Genomic DNA, 23286 nt, shown 5'->3' on the forward strand with positions numbered 1-23286 from the left:
ATTACTTTTAGAATTTAGTTTACATGAGTTCTTCAGATAGTAACTGGCTAATGCATATACTTTTCTCAGCCTAAAACTACCATTTCTACATCTTCTGATGTAGTAATTGCATACAGTACATAGTCACAATTACTGCACCAGAAGGTGCAAATTAACGGTTCACTTCACTTTCTAAACTCAAATATCACCACTTAAGTAGCAGTCCACTTTTTGAATGCTTTCTGTAGTGTCTCAAATGAGTTCCACAATTACGTTCTCAGGATGTAAGAGAGGAAATTTAAGAGGTCTTTAGATGAAACCTGTTTCAGCTGCCTGACACCCAACTGCAAACCATGTTAACTTTATACAACACATACTTACACACCTTCACCTCCTTCTATGTGCCTCTGGTCGGTTTGATTATAAGGTTTCATAAACCTGTGTTTGGAAGTAGCGACAAAAGATTTCATTTTTAGACTGCACTCTACTCTCAAATATTGTAACCATCATGCAAATCCCAAGAAGTTAAAGGACTGCAAGTGTGTATACATTACATAATCACTTTCTAAATCGTAGTCTCACCATGAGTAGCCATAGCAGCAGTAGCCCACATTATGCATGCTTTTTGAAGGATGTCTAAAATTAGTTCTATAAGGGCTCAACTCAAATTTCTTTCTCAGGATGAAAGAGAAAACTGAAGATGCCTTTAGATGCAATATGGTGTCGCTGCCTAACATCCAACTCCAAACCAGGCCAACTTTCCAGAACACATACTTTTCCACACTCAACTCTGAGCTCATATGCTCGGTTTAGAAGGTTTCAGATATCTGTGTTCAGATGCAATGCTGAGCCACTAGACATTTAGACTACATTCTCTTCTCACCTACTGTAACCATCACACAAACAGTAAGTTAAAGCACCGCATCTGTGTACACACCATGTAATTTTGTATACTTCCAGGCCTACTTTTAGACTTCAGTTCAATTGATTTGGATAGTAACAGACTATCCCATACACTTTACTCACACTATAACCAGTGTTTCTATATCTTCAGATACATTAATTGTATACCTTACTCTCGTTGACTGCACAAGTAACAGGCAAATGAACTGTTGACATCACTTTCTAAATCAGGATCTCACCAGTTCAGTAGCCGTAGCAGCACACTTTACAACCTTTCTTGAAAGGGGTCTCCAAGGAGTGTACCAGCAAGGATGCAGATTGGGTGGGAGGCTGAAGTCTAAGATCCATGGCCTTTCCCAGAAAGGGCTGACAAGTCCTCCTGAGCTGGTGGAGTGGTCTGGCATAGTTGAAACCCAAATCCCTGAATATAGTCAATGGCAAAATTGTTGGTGGAATTGTATGATGGGGCAGAAAGACCCAAGGAACATGCTGTGTCCCTACTCTCTTTAAACCATTCCAGGACCACATTTGCTTTTCTCACCAAAGAGAAGAGAGCCATCAAACGGAATGTTCATCAGGGCAACTTGGATTTCCCAGGAGAAACCCATGGACTATCCAGGTGTGGCACCGTACTGCCTCGCTGGTGCCTATTGCTCAACCTAAGCAGCCTGTTTTGTCCAAACCAGGACATCTGACAAATTTTGCTGCATCACAGCCTTCCTGAACAGCTTGAGTAAGGGACGCTCAAAGGTCATCCTCAGACGGTAAAACTTGGGCCACAGTGTCCCAAAGGGTATGGGAGTAGCAACGTAGGTGACAGCTGGCGTTCAATGATCTCTGACCCATGATCGTGAAGGAGAAAATTCGCTTGCCAAACATCTGTTTTCACTCACAATCAAGCGGAGTGGTACAGAAGGAATTGGGATTTACTTTATTGGTTGATGCCTGCACCAAAGTCTCTAGTATCAGATGCTATGTAAGAAAGGTTGGGTCACCGGATGAAGGACAATGGTGACAAGCAAATGCCCATTAACAGGTGCAACTGAACTTGGTTTAGCTCAAGTGTCCAGAAGAGCATCTGTGAAGGCCTCATTAAAGGGCAGAAGAAGCTCTGCCAAAACCGGACCAGACTGAACCTCAGTTGAAACATTAGTTTCCACCTCCATAGTGGGAAGCTGTGGGTCTAAAACATCTGCTGCCATTCTCACCACAGCTACGAAGGAGGCTTCGTAGCAGGATCGGGGGGGGGGGCTATACACAAAGCCACTATTTGGAGAATTATGCAGACAAATCGCATCTTTGAGTTCTTCATACCCATTTTCCTCATCATGCTGTGGAATATTATCCCCTACATCAGGACTGTCCATTGTTTGCGTACGGGGCAGGGTGAAGTCTTGTTTGTGGTTAATTTTGCTTGGAGCTGCATAGTACAATGTGCTGCAAATACACTAGCAGAGTTGGCACTGGGGTAAATATAAAGGGAACAAGCGTAGGGGGTGGATGCAAGTTCACAGGGCTCAGATGGTGGAGAGGACAGACCTGTCGGTGGAAGTAAGACTGGAGGCCCCTGTGGATCCTTGGTGCACAAAGACAAGCCAGAGGGAACCAGTAAAGTGCCAAAAATGTGCAGCACGACCTCACTGATGGACTCTACTTGCTGCCATGTCAATTATGAATTTGTGTACCAGGACTAGGCTCCGAATAGGCTCCTATGGGGGGGTGAGGGGGTCATCAAAAAGTTTGACCATCCCATTGAATGTCTCTTGACGTAAGGTCCTGAACATGGCAGGGCACACCAACAGTGGACTATCACCCTTGTAAGGAATTAGCAAGTAGAGCGGAGGTGGCAGCAGTCCAGTGTTTTTGTGCATCAGTAGTTGTGACCAGACCTTTTTATCTGTGTTTTGGCAGAGTGCTAACTGACTCCTTCATTGAAAGTACCATTGCTACAGGGTAACCCAAGGTCCAAGCGCCAACATCCCACCACATGTATGCTTTTGTGTGATCTGTATAACAAATAAATGGACAAAATGTGAGTGAACCAGAGGAAAGGCACTGGGTTCCATTCAGGAAGCCCCTAAGCTGTTCATGTGCACAAGAGGGAAGTAAGATTACTTTCCTAAGACAGTGGAAGTGTATTGTGGACATTCTGAGAGGGGGGAGGGGGTCTAGAAACTGAAGTGGGAGAAGAGGAGACCGCACTGCCTTTAGAAATCAGTCTTAATCCTTTTGCTGCAGTGTTGCAAATTAATCCTCCTGAGTACTGCTATTTGATAGATTGTGGAGATAAAGTGTGGGACTATGGTCTCCGCTTTAGCCCTATGTACTGCGGTCTATGTTTTAGCCCTATGCGCCATGCCCCATTTTAACATGGTCTTGCAACTTGCAAAAGCAAAAACTAAGTTTTAACACTGGCACTATACAGAATCCTTTTTAATGTATAATTATGGAGGAAGCAGTCTTTAAACACATAGATGATCTGCAATTTTATTTCACACTCAAAGAAATGTATTACTTAGAACAGCATCAAATACCTATGCAAAACAAGCAGAGCTACATTTTCCCATTTGGGAAGCAGATGCTTATGCACGCACTCACACAAGTAGTGGATGTACAAGAATTAGGTTTCCATTATTCTCTTTGGAGCTCTTTCACCTCCCATCCTCCCTCTTCACTCTGTCCCTTAACGTGTCATATGGTTGCACCCAGTTGTTGTCATGAAGCCCCACTCGGCAGCCAAGTGTGTCTTTGTCAGTCTGATGACAGCACATCCAGTAAGATCGTCCATAAGGCAAGTCGTGATGATAAGGTTTGGGATGCCACCGGCACAGTGATACATCACCTTTTTCATAGATCTTCTTGCATTGCTTGCAAGGGTCGTCCCGATACAGGGGGTCGCGGTTCCACTTGGAGTCTGTTGCATGGATACTGTAGGACTCGATGATGCATTTGAAATAGTGACAACTACACTTTAAGGCAGCCAAAGACTGGGTTGGAAGGTAACTGAAAATTTTCACCATGATGTGGTCAGGCAGCAGAAGCATGTACTGCAGTGGCTCCAGAAGCCGCTGGATCTTGAAACGGATTTCCAAGAAATCATGAGAGACATGCTGGTATAGTCTGCACAAAGTAGTATCAGATGTGCCCTGCTGCATGCTACCAGCAGCACATACATCCAAATGCTCGCAGCTAAGTCGGTTGTTGTTCTGAGAATCCATAAGTGAGCTTTCCACATTCTGGCCATCTTCCAGCTTTGGAGTTGGGAAGAAGAATAGCTGCCCTGGAGGTGGGTCGGTACAGGTGGCATACAATGCCTCCGTTGGAGAAGAGCCGACCGCCAGACACACAGTCTCCTCCTTCATGTTTTTCTTACCGTCTTTGCCAAAAAAGACACACTGATCCACAACACCAGTGACAACCACATCTACTTGGAAGCTAGCCATACAATCTTGGCACATCGCACCCAGTTTCTCAGCAGAACGGCATTCAGACCCAATTTCCTGTTTCCCAGAGGATTCTTTCACTTCATCAGCCATCTCCATATTTAAAGGCTCACTGGTCCCAACCCCAAAGCTGTCAGCTATTTCCCCACCATTGGGCAGCAAGAATTCCATATTGTTGGTAAGTGCGTCATGGGATGGACTGACCAACTGGTAAAAGTTACATGTGATTTTGTCATTTGACTTTGTGCCATTGCCCCCACATCCCATGAACATATAGTTGGGCCTATTGCTGGGGCTGCTCTCTGAGGAAGCTCTGCTATCTCTGCTGGAGATACGAAATGATATTCTCACCTCTCCATGGCTGTGCTGGGAGCTGGTCATGCACTCATATGTGCTCAAACCCGATTCCTTAGATGAGCTGTTGTCAAGTATAGCACCTCTACCTCGCTCCTGTGACTCGAAGTGTGCCACAGCCTCTGCCACCCGGTTACTATCAAAAGTTCTAGAGTCTTCATGGTTTTCCTCCTCGTTGGAGACACATACCATGGAGGCTGACCTAGGCTTGCCAGTGGAAGGGTTCCCTTCACAGGGGTGGGAATAGTTCTGAAGAGCCAGAGCAGTTCGCTGCTCCACCAGGGCCACCATATCTGCCACAGAGAGCAAATCAGTATCATCACTGGAACTGCTGGACTCTGGTGTGGAAGAGCAGCAGGGTGATATTGCAGACAGACACACATTTTCTCCTCCTTTGCTGTTCGGATCATGAGATCGCCGCCTCCGCTTGGCTTGGGAACTGTCAGTGCCCCACTTGCCTTTCACTTTTACAGCACTGGCTCGCCCTCCTACACTACACTGGTGAGCCACAAAAAAGTCTACTTTTTCTTTGGTGTTACCAGGCTTGATGACATACCATGTGTCCAGCAGAACCCGCTCCTCCTCCACCTGGTTTTGAAGAGGGCGGACTTCTGCGAGCTCTGGGGGAGTGTTTTCAGAAAATGCTCCCTTTTCAGCTTCTTCTGCCTTGAGCTTGCAAGTAAACGGTTTCTTAATTTGGCTCTGGTTCTCAATGCTTTGCTTATTCTGTGAGTAGGTGCCAAAGGGTCTGGGGCACCAGAGTTGGATGTGAGACAGGTTCTTCTGATCCATCACCGGGACATTGCACAGAAGGCGAGAGCAGTTATTTGAATTTTCTTTAAATCATGACTTGGTAGTGGTGACTTTGGATCATCTAAATATCTGGTACCAGAGGGTGTGATGTACCTAAAAAGAAAAGGAAAAATAAATGTAGGATTAGTGTAATCAGCACACAGAAAGAACTGAAGATCATGTGAGGTACACAGTTCGATTGGTGGTTGTAAGTAGCTTATTAATACCAATGACTAATTATAGCTCTGACCCTGATCCTTTGCAGATACATTTGTGCCTACTCAAAAAGCAGGCGTACATTTAGAGCTGTATTTACAGGCATAAAGGGAATGTGGCAAGATATGCAGAGTTGTGTTGTGCATCCCTTTCACCCTGGCTTTGTCTGATGAACAGCTGAGCCAAACATTTCGAGGGAGGAAGTGTGGAGTTTCTGAACCACCTCACTCAATTCTTATGAGATCAGAGAGAAGATCTCTCATGATGAACCTCTCTGGAATGGAAGGAGATACTTTACCAGAGGCCATAACTGAGACGTAATGGCAAAGCTTTGTGCAATTTTCAACAGTAAAATGGCATTGAATACAATTGGAACCAATGGACAAGCATTTGCAATGCAATAGGTCTCGCATTTACGCGGTTTGAGCTATTGACATTATAAATGGCAATGCCTTTTATTTATGTTTTTAAAACATAAATAAAAGGCATTGTCATTTACGATGCCAATAGCTTAAATTTGCGTAAATGCGAGACCTAGTGTATTATTTTTTTTTTTTAAATCACCATTTTATGCGCAGTGGCTTTTCCAAAGCCGGGAACAACACTCACACCATTTACGATTTGGCACTTTTCTCAACATATTTAAAAAGAAATTATTTGGAGAGGTAGAGCTGAAAGGAGAGTGTGGGGCGCAGCGGCCAGAGCTGCCGACTCGGAGCCGGGGATCCCGGTTCGAATCTCGCAACATCCTGCGAGTCTGGGCAAATTACTTGCCCTCCTCTTGCCCATGTACAGCGCCTGGATGCCCTCAACGGGGATTATCAGCGCTATATAAATCTAAAAATTAAACAAGCTCTAGGATATGCATCCGTTACCTACGCCACATTTGATATTATTGTTTAATTGCGTTACATGACGGCTCACTTGAAATTAAAGTTTCTGGTGATGAATTAAATAAACATTAGGGGCACAGGCATTCCCTCACCGAGCCGCCCCCCTCCCCTAGCTCCGTTGCAATCCCATCACGGGAGCCCAGCCACCGAAGATGGGAAAAACAAACACTGGGGGGGAAGAGGGCGTCCCCTCACACACGGTCCTTAAACACAGCCTCCGATCCGGGTCACCGAGAAGAATTAAAAGTAATTTATTCTGTTTTCGTTGTCTGACACGCTGCAAAGGAATGCCAGCTAATCTGAGGGTGTTAATTGGGGCCAGCCAGACCCTTGGCTTCCCATTAAACACCGCCAGCACTTTCTGCAGGGAACAGGTTGTGGGGTTTTAAAGACAGATAGATAACAGTTCAAGCAGAGGTCCTGTGAAGAAGTGAAGGATGGACGCACCTTGTCAGAAACTGACAAAGAAATGCAAATCTCACGCGTTTTGACAGGAAACACTGGATAACAAAGGGTCATGTTGTATAATTCGATTGACAAATATGCCATAAAAAGACTAAAAATAACCATTATTTTCACCGATGGTTCAAAATGGTTTTGAGAAAGCTTATTCGTGGAAAAATTGCAGCGCCTCAAAAAAAGCCGGTCCCTTTAAGAACTATGTCCTGCTCTTGGCGCACACTACAATTTGTAAGCTTCTAAGCTCGTTTTTCCCCTATAGCCAAACCACTGAAAGCAAACGGGAGGGGGGTGGGGGGGAATGTTGTAACCGTACCCTTTTAACGCATTATATTGGCGGTGGGCTCTTTGTGATGGTTTTCGTGTACTTTAACGTTCTCCCATCAGATTTAGTATTCTCTTCAGGTGAATGCGAACGGGGTAAGTGGCGTGCAATATGTACATAGAACACATTGCTGTGGCATTATGGGAATCGGACGTCAATGTAAACCGCAAATATTCGTGTACGGGCATGCTTCATAGCGCTTGGACTAGACAAATCGCTTTTTGGGGGGTGGTGGGAGTTTTTTTTTTAATATAGCGCTAACTAGACCCGGAGGTATCAGAGCGCTTTACATGAGCACCAGTTACGTTACATACTGACACACATTCATTAGGTCTCGCCTAGAGACGCAGCGCATGCGCTGCTCGCTTGGCGAAACTATTGCCATGGATTTTTGTTCGGAAGGGGGACAGGAGATGTGCCCGAGCCCGGACAGGCGATGTGCAGATGTACGGCTCCTTTTTCCCGTCGGCTCCAGATCATCATCTCGGACAGGATATGTGCATGCGCCAGGACAAGAGATGTGCACGGGTATGGTGTGCGGAAACGGCGCGCTTCGTTATTTCTATGAGCTCTCCGTGCATTCTCTCTCACAACTTGCACTCGCCGCACATGCCATTGGAGTGCAAGGTCCCCCAGCGATCCCCGACTCCTTACACGAGAGAGAAAGGTGTCTCTTCTGCCTAAGGCACACTCTGTAGAATGGCGGCTGAAATGGGAATTGCAGCGCAATATGACAAAGGCAAAAGTGGTAATTGTAGTGATGGAAAGCTGCTCTTGCACAGTCTGTGGTAACTGAAGTTTTTGGAGACATTTTGTGGAGTGTAAAGTAATCCCAATGTGCACAGCAACCGATCAGATTTAGTCTGGGTAGTACAGTCACAGATCTCCGGAACACTATCTGGGTAAGAAGCTGTGTTATGCTGGATGAGGTTGACAGCTCTGACATGTTTGTAGCACATTTATATTAGGTCTCATGGACCAGGAAAACAACTGAGTGAAGGTCACGTTGACATCACCTCCAGTAAATATGTTCACATTGAAACTCCTTGCTGAAAGGGTTGTCTCATACACGGATACCGTATCAGCCACATGTTCTAGCAATGACCAATGGAGAGCAAATGTACTGTTGATTAGCAAAATGTGACCATCAACTTGAACTGCAGATTGCAGCACTGATTGGTCAGCAGACCATTCTCCCAGATTGTTTTTCGCAACAAGAAACTGCAAAGCTTCACAACGAAGGAGCTGAAATTGGTCAAAGAATAGTCTGTAGGGGGGAGGAGCCTAGCGCTTGACCAAGATGGCCGCGTGAGCTCTGAGCTCCCGAGACCCTCGCGCCCTCCGTCGACTATCCTGTCTCTAATCCTGTCGGTATGCATGGCATCGTGTGGATGACCTGTCAGGGAGGCGATTGATGCTATCCGCGGTCGGATCGCCCACCGGGAACCGGACTTATGCCTGGCGGAAGATTGCGGCCTACCTCCGAGGGATGCCAGGAGCTAGAGTTGGCAGGATGCCCGACTTCTAGTTCAACAACAACGGCCAGGCGAGGTGTGAACTGTCGGACGGAGGTCCCCGTCCTTTCACTTTCGCTTTCTCTCCCTTTGTCAGCCCTGCCCCTGGAGAGCTCTTGGTGGCTTTATTACCCTATGTACGCTCTGCAGGCTACTCTGGTGGCCCACTGCAGAACTGATCACCCCTGATTCCTTCCATTGAGAGGGACCCGTCTTATCTGAACCGACCTGCTTGGTACCAACCATGTCGGGCAAAGCAGAGGTGGATCGGCTGAAGCCTAAGTCTACCAGGCGGGGAGCCTATACCCAAGTCAATAGTATGGACCGCTATGCTCTGCAGAAGGGATCACCGAGTGGGTCGAGCCAGTCGCCGGATACCCAGAAGGAGGCCTCGCCTTTGGCCCCGGAGCTCTCACTACAGGACGTCATGGGAGCGCTCGAAGGGATGCAGACCTCGATTGGGAGACAGTTTGATGCCCTGGCGCATAAGGTGGATACCATCTTGGTGGATGTTAACCTGATCCGTGCGGACTTGGGCAAAACGAATGAACGGGTTAGGACCCTGGACCTCAAGACCACGGGCCTCACCGATGATGTCACGGAACTGCAGATCGAGGTTCGTAAGCTGAGGACCGAGAGTGATCTCGCCGCCCGCCGGCTGGAGGATTTTGAGAGCCGGGCCAGGCGCAACAACGTGCGCGTCATCGGGGTCCCGGAGTCCTCGGATGAGGCTTCGGTTGACCTGCTTGTCGAGGACTTGGTGCTTAATCATCTGAAGCCCAAGGGTCTTGGAAAGTTCTTTGCGGTTGAAAGGGCCCATAGAGTGCCGGGTGGGAGGCCCAAGGTGGGTGCCCCACCGAGGCCGATCGTCGCTCGGCTCTTTCATTTTCGAGATCGGGACGCTATCCTGCAAGCATCGAGGGTGACGGGCCCGGTCCCCTTCCAGAACGCGTCGGTGAATTTCTACCCGGACTTCACCCAGCAGGTGCAGAGGCAGAGACAGGGCTTTCTGGGGGTGAAGAGGCGGCTTCGGGAGAGGGATCTGAAGTATGCCATGCTCTTCCCTGCCAGACTACGTGTGGTGCACGAAGATCGGACATTTTTCTTTGACTCTCCTGTTATGGCCGATGAATGGCTGGACGCTTTGCCCCGACGACGGACGGGGGAGGACATTGCCGAGGATGGGGACAGTGGCCGGGATGGGCAGGGCTGATTGTTCGGAGCCGGTCTGATTCGATTTGGCTATATTTGAAGACTCGAAATAGAGTGCAGTCAATGCGGAGGGCGGCGGGAGGACGAGGGGTGCTCTTTTCCTCCCTTAGGGTACTTTTTGTAGATTTTTGGGGTTTTTGTAGGGCGACAGGCACACTGCAATTTGGGGGGGCTTTGTAAGCTGCCGCAGGGGTGCAGGGTGGGGGGGGTTTCTGGGATTTTGGGTTTGTTGTTGGGGGGTTTATTTCTGCAAGGCATGATGATTCTTTCCAGGACTGTTCCATGGTGGCTCTTCGGGAGTGGGGTGGGCCTCTTTACGTTTGAGGATGGGGGGTAGGGGTTTAAGTGTTATAAGCTGGAATGTTAATGGTTTGGGGGATCGCATTAAGCGTGGGATTGTTTTGCAATTCTTGAAACGGTCAATGCCGGATGTTGCCTTGCTGCAGGAGACGCACCTTATTGGTAATACGTGCTATGCTCTGAACAGGAAGGGGTATAAATTCATAGCACATTCGGGATTCTCCTCTGGGTCCAGGGGTGTGGGCATCCTAGTCAGAGCCTCGCTACCATTTGAGGTGGACTCCACCACTGTTGATGATAGGGGGAGGTTTGTGGCGGTGGCGGGGCGGTGGGAAGGAAGAACTTTGGTTTTAGTTTCGGTTTATGTCCCGCCGGCCCTGCAGGCCTCCACGTTCACAGATCTGGGTAGGGCCCTGCTGGATCTCCCGGGGGGTATGCTTGTGGTGGGAGGTGATTTCAACGCTGTTGGCTCCGGCCTGCTGGATAGATACCCGCCCAGAGACACAGGGGGGGCTCAGAGGTGGCTCCCAGACTTCCTAAACACGCTTGGCCTGATAGACTGCTGGAGGCTCCGGCACCCAACACAGAGCCAATACACGTTCCACTCCGGGGCACATGGTAGTCTCTCCAGGATTGATTACCTACTCACTCTGGCTGCGCATGCCTCATTGGTCTCCGAGGCGAGGCACATGGCGCGTGGTATATCTGACCACTCGCCAGTTTGGATCCGGCTGGATCTGGGTCGGGAGGGAGGAGGAAGGGTGGCCCCTATCAACCCGTGGTATTTCCGAGAACCCAAGATGCGCAGCACGCTGGTAAAGAAAGTAGATAATTTTTTCAAGGATAATCAGGGATCCGTGGACTCAGCAGTGTCGCTGTGGGAAGCATTTAAGACCGTGCTCCGAGGGGAAGCCCTCTCCCTAGTAGTAGCTGCCAAGCGGCGGAGAGATGGCGAGGTTCTGCAGGTTGAGGAGGAGATCGCGGCTCTGGAGGGAGCGCTGGAGGAGGAGGTTACAGAGTCCTCACTGCATGAGCTTTGCTTGAAGCAAGCTGAGTATAAGGACCTGGTGACGAACGCCGCTAAGACCCTCAGTAGGGAGCAGCAGGGCCGATTGTATGATGTTGGTGACAAGGCAGGGAAACTCCTGGCTTGGCTGGACAAAAAAGAACGGGTCAATAGAGTTGTGCCAGAGTTGACGGGAGAGAGGGGAGAGGCGATTGTGGAACCTGAGAGGATTGTACAGTGTTTCTCGGAATATTTCTGTAGGGTTTATGCCTCAGTGTCGGATAGGCCGCCCGAGGACTCGTCTGACCTCCTCCGTGATATCGAGTTGCCCTGTCTCTCCGACATAGATAGGGAAGATCTAGATGGTGACATAACGGTTGACGAGGTGGCGGGGGCTATCCGCGCGTTAAACTCGGGTAAGGCCTCGGGACCGAACGGTTTGCCGGTCGATTTGTACAAGCTATTTCCGGATAGGGTCGCCCCTCACCTGCGCGCCATGTTTATGGAGGCGCGGGGGAGTGGGACCCTCCCGTTGGACCAGCGACTGGCGACGATCGTGGTTATACACAAAGAGGGCAAACCCCGAGATAAGTGCGCCTCATATAGGCCTATCTCACTTAACGCAGAGCCGAAAATTCTGGCTAAAATCCTGGCGACCCGATTAATTAGGGTACTCGGTGACTTGGTCCACCCGGATCAAACCGGCTTCATCCCGCACCGAAACACAGCGTTAAATCTTCGGCGCCTTCATGGTGTAATCGCCAGGGCGGACACACTGCGTGAACCAGCTATTGTGGCGTCTCTTGACGCCACGATGGCATTCGACACGGTGGAATGGGCATATTTGTGGGCCGTGCTGACCAAGTTCGGCTTTGGCCACGGTTTTGTGAGTTGGGTGAGGTTGCTGTATGAGGGGCCACTTGCGAGTGTGGTGGTGAATGGTCGGGCGTCGACTCCGTTTCAGCTTGGGAGGGGTACCAGGCAGGGTTGTCCCCTGTCGCCTTTGTTGTTCGCCCTCGCCCTTGAGCCGCTGGCTGCGTGGATACGTTGGCACCCGGATATACGGGGCCTTAGATGGTCGCCTGAACACGAGGACCGTATTTCGCTCTATGCCGATGATATCCTGCTGTATCTTGCCTCACCCAAGAAATCACTTATAGTGGTCTGTGACGTACTCCCATCTTTTGGTAGGAACTCGGGTCTTGTTATCAACTGGAGTAAATCATATTTGTATGTTCTTAGTGGCGAGGTTCCCCCGATCCCTAGAACATGTTCGATACAGGTCGCTCAGCAGGGCTTCGTGTATTTGGGGATCTTTATCTCCATGGACTCTGCGGTGCGATATGAGAAGAACCTGCTCCCCCCCCTGGCACGCCTGAGGCGGGATGTTGAAGGCTGGCGGAGGCTGCCGCTCTCCCTCGTCGGGCGTGCGGCCCTGTTCAAAATGATGTCGCTTCCCCGCTTCCTCTACGCACTGCAGAATACTTTGGACTGGGTTCCGGCCAAATACTTTCGGGAGGTCGAAGGCCTCCAACGAACGTTGCTTTGGGATGGGCGGCCGCGAATAGCTATTGCAAAGTTGACGCTTCCATGGTACGACGGGGGCATTGCGCTCCCAGACATCCGACGGTACTATTGGGCCACCCAGCTGAGTGCGATTAACCATGGGTTTTATGGCCCTGCCCTCAGCCCTGGGTATGCCATGGACAGGTGGTTGCTGCGTGGTGGTAACTATTACAGGGCGTTGTATTCGCGGTCCTTGGACTCGTCCCTCACGGGGCCCACTGCTGTGGCGGTGCGAGTGTGGAAGATGGCAACTGACTCGCTGGGCTGGAAGGATAGGCTCACCCTCGCTACCCCGCTATTTGAATCTGAGAGAATGGGTAGGCTTTGGCACACAAAAGGCTTTGACAAATGGGACTTGATCGGCATCTCCAGGGTCGGAGATGTCCTGATTAAGGGGAGGGTGAAGTCCTTTGAAGAGTTGCAGAAGGAGTATGAGCTGGGGCCATCTGAGTTTTTCCGCTATATTCAGGTGCGTCACGCCCTCCGATCAGTCCTCATAGAGGGTGAGAAAGTGCCTGAGTCCTCTCCTTTGGAGGACCGGGTCCTTGATGGCCATATGCCCGAGAGCACGATCTCGCTCATCTATAAGAAACTGATCAACGTCCGGGCGGATATGCTTCTGGGGTTGAGGGACCAGTGGGCTAGGGATGGCCTCGAGTTGGATGACAAGGATTGGCAGTCTGCTGTTTCATCTCCTAAGGAGGTTGCGATCCCGTCGCGTCTGAGGCTGGTGCAGCTTAAAATACTGCATCGAGTGTATGTGACGGGGCCAAGGCTGGTTCACATGGGATTCTCGGAGGACGGCCTATGCAGGAGGGGTTGTGGTATGGTGGGTACTTTCCTGCATATCATTTGGGAATGTGGTGTCATCACGGAATTTTGGAGGAGAGTCCATGCAGTGATGGGGGAGGTAACGGGCATTGCTATGCAGCCGGAAGCGCGGTGTTGTCTACTGAATGTCTGGGGGCCCACTGATCATAATGCGGCGCAGACCCAATGGGGGACTCTGGGCAACATGGTTGCTAAGAGAGATATCGCGCGATTGTGGGGCTCTGCGGGGCCCCCCACATTGACCGCGTGGAAAGAAAATATGGACTGGAGTATGTTAAGGGAAAAGACGGTCTATTGCGCTAGAGGCCGCCCCCGGAAGTGGCACGCCATATGGGGGCGGTGGAATCAATACAGGGGGGGGGGAATAGGTCTTGCCCTGGATCTGGATCCTCCCGAGGAACAGCTTTCCTCCTAACCTTCTTTCCAGCCCAGTATGGTTTATGGACTTTTTGGCCTCTACAGTCCCTCTTCTTCCTCTTTACTTTGTACTGTAACTGTTAGATGAGTGGGGTCCGGCCTCCCCTGGGGGGCTCATCATGGGCTTTCAGTGTTCTTGCCTTGCTGGGGTTTGTTGTGCGTTTTTGTTAAAATTGAACCTTTGCACTTCTCCTTTCATGGTACTGGGGACGCATCTCTGTTTCTATATATCGATGCTGCCGAACCTCCGGGTTGTCGGCTGAATAGCTGTGTCCTGACTTTTGAAAATAAAGGTTTTTAAAAAAAAAAAAAAAAAAAAAAAAAAAAAAAGAATAGTCTGTAGAGTCACTGTGGGACCTTTGCGTTGATTTCAGGAATTGCACTGTGGCATTTATACGGTTATAGATTTCTTGGCTAGGAATTTAGAAAACAGCATGCCTTTCTTAGTGATAGTCTGAAACTAAGAAATCTAACAAAATCAGACAGCAGTCCCTTCGGGAATGCAAGGGCAACAAATATAGTTTTAAGTAAACATGCGAAAAACACTCTGATTAACTGGAGTGGCCATTACGATTTTAACTGTACATACGTTTATATGATATTTCTGAATACAGTATTAGAGATAAGGAGTATCCTCGGGCCTCTTGTCTGTTCATTTTGAAAGAATGCATACTTGAAGTACACCAATTTGACGTGCGTCCGAATGGTCTGTAGGCCTTGTGCAACACCTCTATGCATGAGGTCTCTAAATGTTATCTGGTTGCTATTGGTCTCTTGATGAATGACCACGTTGATCTTTCCCAGAAGGCTTTGCAGCGCATCCAGTGAGGTGGTTGCATTTTCATTGGCTGCCACAGTCAAGATGGCTTGTCAGAGCATCAGCATATTACAAACTCCTCATTTCACAGTAGTTTAGTTCATCCATGTTTATCGCACCATTCTCACCTAGAACACAGTTTGATTCGTACAGGAGTCCTTTGGTGGGCCACTTGCATGTACGTTTAAGAACACGTCACTGGTAGTGAAACGGCATAATGACAGAGCTTCAACAAAGGAAGAATTGGTGAGTTGATAAAAATAGAATAGGGAGGGGGGGGGACATACAGCTCCACTTTCAATTAGAAACAAGCATTTGTAATGCAATAGGTCTCGCATTTACGCAAGTTTGAGCTATTGACATTGTAAATAATGCCTTTTATTTTTGTTATCAAAACATAAATAAAAGGCATTGTCATTTACAATGCCAATAGCTTAAACTTGCGTAAATGCGAGACCTATTGCATTGCAAATGCTTGTTTTTGTTAGGCACGGTTTTCAAGCTTTCAATGTGGACAAGTAAATATTGGGCACTAAACCGTCACACAAGCGATTCCAAGCTTTCTATAGCTCTTTCAACGCATCCACCCCCACACCAGAGTTTCAGAGGCAACTAGAAGGGATCAAGACACAGAAAGCACTACATGTGATCTTTAATTCATTGCACCCTGTTTAAGCGACCCGCCAGAAAAATACTGGGGGAGTCCCATTTTGGGGACCCACTCCTGCAGCCCCTTCATTTTCCTGTTTGAAAGCGCCGGAGACTTGGAAAAAACAAACTGAAAACACCCCTATCGGGCGAAGATGTGCAGGTCCGATGAAAAGTGTGGATTCAGCGCCGACTGTGTGTGGGAAGGGGGGCTGACGGGAATGAGGCACAGGCCTTTGATGTTGGCCGGAAGCCATGCGTTGGGCTAAACTCGGTTAGCCCTCTAGCGAAAATACTATAATCCCATTTTGTCACTTCTTTAGACCGGGTCGGGGTGCTCCATTTCAAGTGGCACAATTTTGGAAATCTGTCTTCACTTTTGAGCTAATCCAGTCATTGTGTTCAGGTTTGCAGCTTTAAGTTAGTGCTTTATGCTGGATGTCTGCCCCGGAGCACTTCAGGTTTTTGCAAATCAAGGAAATCGGCAAGGGAAATTGCCATAAGTTAAAGGTCGGCATGGCGCGCTGTTGGGATAAAAAAGTTTTATATGTTTATGTAGGCGAGCCGCACAGCACAAAAGGAAGGTGTGCAGCCACCTTGTTCAATTTGAATTGCGGTGTGTTTCATTGTAAACAAATAATATTTAAAGCGCGACGTCGCAGCGAGCGCTTTTTGTAAATATAAAACAGCCACACAAAAGGTGCTTCCACCATATTTTAAGTTAAAGTGCAACATCGCAGTGCGCTTTATGTAAATGTAAATCAGCCGATAAAGCGCAATGTCCAAAGCAGCTGTAGGCAAGGAGGGTAAGCCAGCAGTAAACGAAAACATGCTGTCGCCATCACGGTGCTTCTGAATTCAGAGCATGAACCCGGGGAGGGGGGGTTGAAATGCTGCTAAATTAATGTTTAAAAAAGGCATGGTGCTGAGTGGGGGTTCCGAGTAGAGCTCCAAGCCGGTGGAACGAGCCGCACCAGGCATCGGGGAACTGCTCCTCCTGCCGCTGTAGACCTCCGCGTCCGACCAGGAGCCCTACTGTCGCCTACGAGCCAGTGGGACTGCCGCTTTTTGCGAGAAGGATTGGAGGGCTGTTGCCGGGACTGACACTGCCGCCCAGCTCCGTGTTGCTGCCCACTGAGGCTCAGCGGGTGAAGGTGCCCGCCTTCTCTTTGGAGCAGAAAGTGGTACGTGGCCTGGATGAGCTGCAGAAGCAGGCGGCTGCTGTTGGGAAGCGGAGAGCCGGTGCTGCTGCGCTGCCTCATTCTAGAACAAGCCGCGTCAGAGAAATAAAAGGCATGGCAGCATAAGCGCCAAATAAAGTTACAGAGCAGCTAACTTTGCCCTCCGCCTCGGGAAGCCCATAAAAAAAAAAAAAAATGAACAGCGCAACTGTGGGAAAAGGATAAACAAGGCGGGGATTAGTGACTTGCCCAGAATCACAGAACGGTGAGTCGACTCAGACTGCCGATGCCGTGCAGGGTCCCCGGGAGCTTCAGAGATGATGTGAAGCCGACAGAGGGGGCGGGGGCAAGGGGGACAGGTGAAAGCGCACCATGCTCGCGTTGCTCACGTACGCATGCACATCTCCTGTCCGGGCAGGCACGGCGAGCAGGAGACAGGGAGGTAACAAAACATGCCTCCCTTCCAATGAAAAGCATGCATTTGGGAGCCGTGCCAATCAGAAGCATGGGTGGAGCTTCCACCCCCACTTCGGAAACTAAATCCACGACAATAGATCTCGCAAGCGAGCAGCGCATGCGCTGCGTCGCTAGGCAAGACCTAATAAAAAATGCCAAACTAGAGCTGAATAACATATCTGCTAAACAGAAGAAATAAGATAAGTCTTGTTTAGTCTCTTATGGTGGCATAGGGAATAATATAGTATCAGTCATTCCATGGCAGTGCTGCAAAGCTAGCATATTCCCCTTAAAAACTACCTAGCAAATTGAGGATTCCCACAGATGTTTGTACCACACAAAAATGTGCAAACTCAGTAGGACATTGGATTGCCAATTATCAGCTGTATAATGAGTACAAAAGTCTACTTTAAACTGAATGCACAACAGACCGGGATAATTATGCAAGCCTCCAAGCAGTTATGAAGGGAGTTAGTAGCAACTCTTATTTCATTGTCAAAAGACCAAACTTGTTTGGTGTACCACTCGCCAAAACCATCAAGCTATTCCCTTTCCCACAAAAATCTTATGCAACCAACTATCAATATAGGTGTCGAGAATAACTTGGGCTCAACATTCAACTAACAAGCTAACAAAGAGTAACGTAGTCAGGTACTGAAAGATTACAAAACCACCAAGGAGTAGGTCATTTGATAACAGAAGGAAGGAATGAGGGGCATATCAGTGGATCACACAGTTGCAGGAAGGAAAGGGTTGCCTGTAACAGAAGTTTTGCATCTCAAGACCATTACAGACTTACATGATGTACATAATTTGACCGTCTACAGGCCGGGTTTAGCATACAGTTTACGTAAATAAAAGTTAGATGTTCTTGGGAGCCGACAACAAGCAGTCTATATGACACATGATGGCTTCGACCCAGCACCCAGTCTGAAAACTGTACAATCCTTCTGTAAACTGAAAAGTCTATGACATTGTTCCTACTGCGAGGCTAGGCGTGTAAGTCTCTTGGAAAAGATCACTCCTCTTTACCAGAGAGGGCTTCATGCAAACCTGACAAACCGGAAAGATGAATTGCAGAAGAGTCACTGAATTGCTGTGGGGGCCAGTTGCGGAACCCCGGGGGGATGTGGGGGAGTGGGGGCAGCACTTATAGTACCCCCTTCTTTGCCATGCACAAGGTGGCAGGCACTGGGCGGTGCCCATCACGTTGTGCATGGCAATGCACAACATGCCTCTTTGGCATTGCGGCGGGTGCCGCAATGATAAAGATGCGGGATGGGACCGGCAGGGTTGCGGTCGCATCCTAATTGGCGTGCGCGACCGCCACGCCCCTGGCGGCTGGTCCCAGCACCACTAGGGTGGCGGGCGGACTGAAGTTCGCCCGTCATCCTAATGGGGCCCTTAGCGTCTGAACATTTTTTTTCTACAGTGAGGTGATAGCCATCAAGAAAGCCACTTTCCAAATATGATGGTTGAGCAAATAGCTATGCAAAGAGATAACGGATATTAAAAGTATTAGCATCATAGTAAGATTCTACATGGTTGGTAGGGTGCACCATGAGGGAAGATGTGTTTAAGGTAGTCCAGAAATGCATGCATAATCAGAAAACGTAAAAGTGTGGGTCTTGTTAGTTGTAAGGTAAGCTCATAAAGGAGCGACAAGATCCCTGACTGACGCAGAACTCAAACCCAAAGTAAGAAAATTAAGGCAGTACAGAGATGCAATTGCATCTAAAGAAAACAAGCATTGGCATAGCCAATAGGTCTCGCCTTCGGGATCTTATAAGTGTTTAGCAATGCAACAGTTGCATAACTAAATACTTATAAGGTCCCAAAAGCGAGATCTATTGGCTATGCCAAACGGGCGTGAAAGTAATCGCGGAAAAGCGCAGCGCCCGCGCACATGCACATGCACTGTAGCTCTAGGCTGGCCTGGTAGCACTTTTTGGAGCCCTCTCAATAAGTCTCTCCAGACCAGCACACGCGCTGGGTCAGGCAAGACCTAAAAAGAGTTGCCACTTGCCCTCAAAATCGTCTGCAACAAAGGGTCCCCCGCTTGAGGAGATAGCCAAAGGACTTCGCTGGGCATCTGCCTCCCAACTTATACTGTGAGAAACCGGGTTCTTGTTGCAGTACCCCCCCCCCCCCCCCCCGACACACACACACACACACACTTTTTACCTGGTTTTTCATGCAACTTTGACTGAGGTGTACTGATTCCTGCTAACCAGGTTCCCAGTACCAGTGTTTTCCATAGGGATCTGTACCACAATTGTAGGACTAGGGTAGTGCCCCTACCCACAGGAAGTGGTCACCTAGAGGGTGCAGACACCCTAAAGGTAGGTAGCCCATTGGCTACTACCTGTCACCACCTTTAACACCCCTAGATTTAGCATTTGGGTAGCACACCCAGACCCTGAACTTTAGATTTGACGGACACGAAGATGATAACGACAAAGAAAAGCTGCTAACCTGAGAACAGAAGACTTGCTGCAGAGAATTGGTGGCCTGCAAGCTGCTTCCAGGACTTGACAATCATGGTGTGCTGTCTCGTCCTGCTACTGCGAGGACTGCAGGAACCTCAGAGCACCCCCAGGCCTTTGCTAATTTATTTGAAAAGTCTTATAAAGCGCAAACATGACCTGGACGGGTATTGGAGCGCTGTACAAAGCAGCAGAAGTGGAATGAGGTAAAAGCACGAGTACAACATCAAAGCAGAACATGTGAGGCACATGAAAATAAACAAACTCATAGGGGAGCACGGGGAAAACCCACAATACAATGTTGACTCGGGGTAATCAGCTCATCTTGTGGGACATGTAAAGTGCCAGAAGAGCAATAAATCAAAAGGGCACGAAAGGAGACACAAATAGAACTTTTGAACAAAAGTATAAAACAGGAGATGGAAGTAGGTTAAGATGGCTCCAGGACTATTGCTATTCAGGAGTAGCCATTTGACATGTTCTTTAAATGAGGCGGTTGGAGGGGTTCGATCTGATCTCAATCAAATCAAACATTTGTAAAGCGCACTACTCACCCGTGAGGGTCTCAAGGCGCTGAGGGGAGGGGTGCTGCTACTGCTCGAATAGCCAGGTCTTGAGTAGCCTCCTGAATGTGAGTAGGTCCTGGGTCTGCCGTAGAAGGATGGGGAGGGTGTTTCAGGTTTTGATGGCGAGGTGGGAGAACGATCTGCCGCCGGTGTTCACCTTTCGGATGTGGGGGACGGTGGCGAGGGAGAGGTCGGCGGAGCGGACCTGTCAGTTCAGAGTGTAGAAGGTGAGTCGTCCATTGAGGTATGTCGGTCTGGTGTTGTGGAGTGCTTTGTGTGCGTGGGTGAGTAGCTTGAAGGTGATCCTCTTGTTGACGGGAAGCCAGTGCAGGTCTTTTAGGTGGGGTGTGATGTGGCTGCAGCGAGGGGGCAGAGGATCAAGCGTGCGGAGGCGTTCTGTATGCGTTGTATTGGTTTCAGGAGTTTGGCCGAGGCTCCTGCGTAGAGGGCGTTGCTGTAGTCTAGCCAGCTGCTGCCGAGGGCCTGTGTGACCGTTCTTGTTTCGGTGGGGATCCACTTGTAGATCTTGTGGAGCATGTGGAGAGTGTTGAAGCAGGAGGACGAGACTGCGTTGACTTGCTTGGTCATGGAGAGTGTTGAGTCGAGGATGAACCCTAGGTTGCGTGGGTGGTCGGTGGGTGTAGGTGCTGCTCCCAGTGCGGTCGGCCACCAGGAGTCGTCCCACGCCAAGAACTTCCGTCTTGTCTGAGTTCAGCTTCAGCGACGGCTTTCATTACTTCGTGAAGGTTGGTTTTGGTGGTGAGGGGGTCCTTGGTGAGGGAGAGGATCAGCTGGGGGTTGTCGGCGTAGGAGAGGGTGTTGAGGTTGTGCAGTCGGGCGACGTGAGCGAGTGGTGCCATGTAGATGTTGAACAATGTCGGGCTGAGGGATGAGCCTTGGGGTACGCCGCAGATAATCTTGGTGGCTTCAGATCAGAAAGGGGGAGACGGACGCTCTGGGTTCTGCCGGAGAGGAAGGAGGTGGTCCAGTCCAGTACTTGGTCTCGGATCCCAGCGTTGTGGAGGCTTGTGCATAGGGTGCGGTGACAGACCGTGTCAAAGGCAGCTGACAGGTCGAGGAGGATGAGGGCCGTGGTTTCACCGTTGCCCAGTAGGATCCGGATGTCATCAGTGGCAACGATGAGGGTAGTTTCGGTGCTGTGGTTGCTGCGGAACCTGAACTGGGACAGATCCAGTATGCTGTTCTCCTCGAGGTAGCGGGTCAGTTGTCGGTTGACGGTCTTGTCGATGACCTTCACTGGGAATGGGAGCAGGGAGATGGGTCGGAAGTTCTTGAGGTCCTTGAAGGAGATGTGATGGCCTTGCGGAGATGGGGTGCGATGGTGGAGCTGGCTTTGTTGAAGATGTTGTGTGGGCATGGGTCTGACGGAGAGCCGGAGTGGATGGTGTTCATGATTTTGATGAGGTCGTCGTCGTTTATGTTCGTCCAGGTGAGCAGGGGAAATCAGTGGGGGTGGTGGCTGTGAGGTCGGAGGTCTCTGTGAATGTCGGGCGGTCTGGGTGTTGAAGCTCTCGCGGATGTCTTGGATGGATGAAGGTGGCGAGGGTGTCGCATAGGTCTTGTGAAGGTGGGATGTCGTTGGTGTTGGAGCTGGGGTGGGAGAACTCCTTCACGATGTTGGAGAGCTCTTTGCGGTTGTGTGTGTTGTTGTCTAGGCGGTCTTTGAAGGAGGTCCTTTTGGCGGATCTGATGAGGAGATTGTGTCTGCGGATGGTGTTCTTGTGGGCTGTGAAGCTGTCCGGTGTCTGTTTGCGGTGCAATTTCTTCTCTAGTTTTCGGCAGGTTTCTCGGGAGGAAGAGCGTTCCATATTCTTGGAGAAAGACCAGAGAAAACACAATTGTATGTTCTTTTCTTACTGAATTTGGGAGGTTTCAACAGTAGGGTATTAGAACTTGTTAGGTTCCGACTCAAACCCAATAGTTGAAGTTTTTTGCCAGGTTAACGGGGGTGTTGTAATGAATAGCTTTGTGCATTAGGCAAGCTATCTTGAAACAGATACTTGCTTTGATGGACAGCCAATTTAGTTGAATTATGTCTGGTGTGATGTGGTCATGTTTTCTGGAGCCCATGATGAGTCTGGCTGAAGAGTTCAGAGTGGCTCTAAGAGGTGCCAATCTAGCTTTAGGTAACCCGGCTAGGGTCACCATCCATATTCCAAGTGTGATATGACTAAGGTTTGGACTGTAGACTGGATGTTCTCAGAAGGAAATAATGGCTTAATTTTCCTTAGAGTGTTGAGCTGATTGGCTACCCTAATAGCAGCACGATGTGATCTTGCATATTTAAGTATTTGCCAGTGTTATACCTAAAGATCTCGCAGAGTCAACATGAGGGGTGCAGTTAAGCGCAGTAAGTTGTTTGAGCCAGTCTTGAGTGGCTGAAGAGTGACTGTGGGGGGCAATCAGGAGGAATTCTGTTTTGAGGGTATTTAGCAACAGAGGATTATGAGTTAGCCATTGTTGAGTTTTTTGAAGTGCACAATTTAGGGGGTCCTCTGGCGAAGAGACTTTCAAATACAATGGAGTGTCATCAGCATACATATGGTTTGAATGTTTGAGCGGTTCAGAATTTGAGAGAGTGGATTCATGAAAAGTTTGAAAAGGGTGGGCAAGTGTGTGGAACCTTGAGGCAGTCCAATAGTGACCGGGGTACTGGCTGCAAAGGAGTGATTAAACTTTGATTCCTTGCGTTTGGTTACCTAGGAACAAGGCAAACCAATCTAACACAGAGCCCAATAACCCCATCCTATTTTGAAGAAGAGCAATCAAGTTTTCATGTTTGACGGCCTCAAATGCAGAGGACAAAATCAAGAAGGATCAGTAGACAAGGAACATTCTGGTCAAGAGATGTCAAGGCTTCATCAACAATGTGAGTTAGGGCTGTTTCAGGCTGTGACTCCC

General features: G+C 49.1%; 1 protein-coding gene across 4 annotated transcripts in view; it reads right to left on the reverse strand.

The window, feature by feature from the left end:
- Positions 1–3355: 3355 nt before the first annotated feature.
- The window catches only part of FBXO46 (F-box protein 46), a 166827-nt gene continuing 146896 nt past the window's right edge, over positions 3356–23286 (reverse strand). For all 4 annotated transcript variants that reach the window (XM_085625559.1, XM_085625558.1, XM_085625557.1 and 1 more), the window contains one exon: positions 3356–5585. In XM_085625559.1, the coding sequence (XP_085481685.1) occupies positions 3534–5471 (1938 nt within the window). In that variant the 5' untranslated portion in view covers positions 5472–5585 and the 3' untranslated portion in view covers positions 3356–3533. The remainder of the gene's footprint in view (positions 5586–23286) is intronic.

This window comes from Triturus cristatus, chromosome 9 (genome assembly GCF_964204655.1).
Source record: "Triturus cristatus chromosome 9, aTriCri1.1, whole genome shotgun sequence".
Classification (NCBI taxonomy): Eukaryota; Metazoa; Chordata; class Amphibia; order Caudata; family Salamandridae; genus Triturus; species Triturus cristatus.